Raw genomic sequence first — 1,523 nt, 5'->3', positions numbered from 1 at the left:
AGCCAACACAACACCTGGTAGGCCTCTGCATTCTGGGGACAGCATGTTCCCACACGAGGGAAGAATGCTCCGGCCCCGATCCCAGGTGACCTGGCCACATTAGTCTGGGGCCCAGAGCAGGAAAGGGCTCTGTGGCAGGCCCAGGCTAGGCCAGCAGCCCTACTGCTCGAGTCCCGTGGCACCTGTGGGACAGAGCACAAGCAAAAGGCACACACTGGCTGCTCGAGCAGGTGGCCTTGTTTCACCCCCACTTGCCGCACGGCCACCTCTACCTCACATCCCACCTTTGCCATGTGACAGATTCCTGATGATCAGTGTTGAGGAAAGGAAAAGCCTGACTCCATTTGATTCTCGTGACACTGCTACGAGGAAGATGGTAGTTATTATTCCCATTTTGCAGTCGCATAAATGGGGCATGGAGAATGGAAATGAGTTGCTTGAGATTCCAAATATTCCTTTGTTTCCACTGTCCATTTATAAAGCAAAGTTAGTTAAGTGTCCCTACTCCTGATTTCAGCTCAGATCATGATCTCATGGTTCATGAGTTCGAACCCTACATTGGGCCCATGCTGACAAGGTGGGGCCTGCTTGGGGTTTTCTCTCTCTCTCTCTCTCTCTCTCTCGTTCTCTCTCTCTATGCCCCTCCCCCACTCAAACTTGCATACATTCTCTCTCTCTCAAAATAAATATGTGTGTATGTAAGTCACGAGGAACTGAAAATACACACGTTAAGTTTATGGCAAAGGATAGAGTCTCAGATGATGATTGATGCAATAAACACACAAACATAAGGACAAAAAAATTTGTTTAAACACATAGAAAAGATACACTGACCTGTGTAAGGTATGGAATATATTTCTGGTCAATTCCGACTTGCTGAATTCACAAACCAGGGGGAACAGTACACATTAAAGCACGGAGAGGCAACAAAGAAAAGGAAGTGTGAGACCAGTGTGCACACAAAAGAGAAAACATCTCCAGCGCATGAACACCTTGCTGAGCTAGTGCATAGTTGATCAAGAAAACTATGTCAAGCTAAAGTATGCCTTGTACCCTTAAACACAAACTTATATTCATCCTAAGGATAACCCTATAAAAGAAAAGACTTGCCAGATATTGAATCTTTGCTCTTCTGGACTACATTTTGGATATTATACAAACATGGTCTCATTTGTCAGGTCCTCAGAAATCAGCTGTTATTCCTATTGTTCTCCTGGGAGCAATATCAGGTTTTGGTTTTGGGGGTTTTTTTGCTTTGGTTTTCAGAAGTTCAACTAATTATCCCGCGTGGATTCTGAATGTCAGGGCAAATGAGGGGATCACCTCATATGTTTCCTACTGTCCACTGCCTGAGAAGATGTCTGTCACGTGATTTTGGCCCAGTGTTAAGAGTTGTTTCTGGCGGGAGGGTAAGCTTGGTAACACTTATCCTCATGGCTACACACAAAAATCCTCAAACTACCTAATTTTAGTGTATAGGTTTACTGTTTAAAATATAGTTAAAAATACTACCAACTTCTGTG

The 1,523-nt window shown here is 44.5% G+C and overlaps 1 protein-coding gene across 5 annotated transcripts in view; it reads right to left on the bottom strand.

Moving 5' to 3' along the window:
* The window catches only part of LOC144245239 (phosphatidylinositol-binding clathrin assembly protein-like), a 42,433-nt gene that overhangs the window by 28,301 nt on the left and 12,609 nt on the right, over positions 1-1,523 (bottom strand). For all 5 annotated transcript variants that reach the window (XR_013339213.1, XM_077780661.1, XM_077780659.1 and 2 more), the window contains exon 10: positions 835-876. Coding sequence is in view for 4 of the 5 variants with exons in the window: in XM_077780661.1 (XP_077636787.1) it covers positions 835-876 (42 nt within the window). In the remaining variant the exon portion in view is untranslated. The remainder of the gene's footprint in view (positions 1-834; positions 877-1,523) is intronic.

This window comes from Crocuta crocuta, unplaced genomic scaffold (assembly GCF_008692635.1).
Source record: "Crocuta crocuta isolate KB4526 unplaced genomic scaffold, BGI_CrCroc_1.0 scaffold1015, whole genome shotgun sequence".
Lineage (NCBI taxonomy): Eukaryota > Metazoa > Chordata > Mammalia > Carnivora > Hyaenidae > Crocuta > Crocuta crocuta.
The sequence above is the reverse complement of the archived record's forward strand: the minus strand, read 5'-3'. Positions and strand labels throughout refer to the sequence as shown.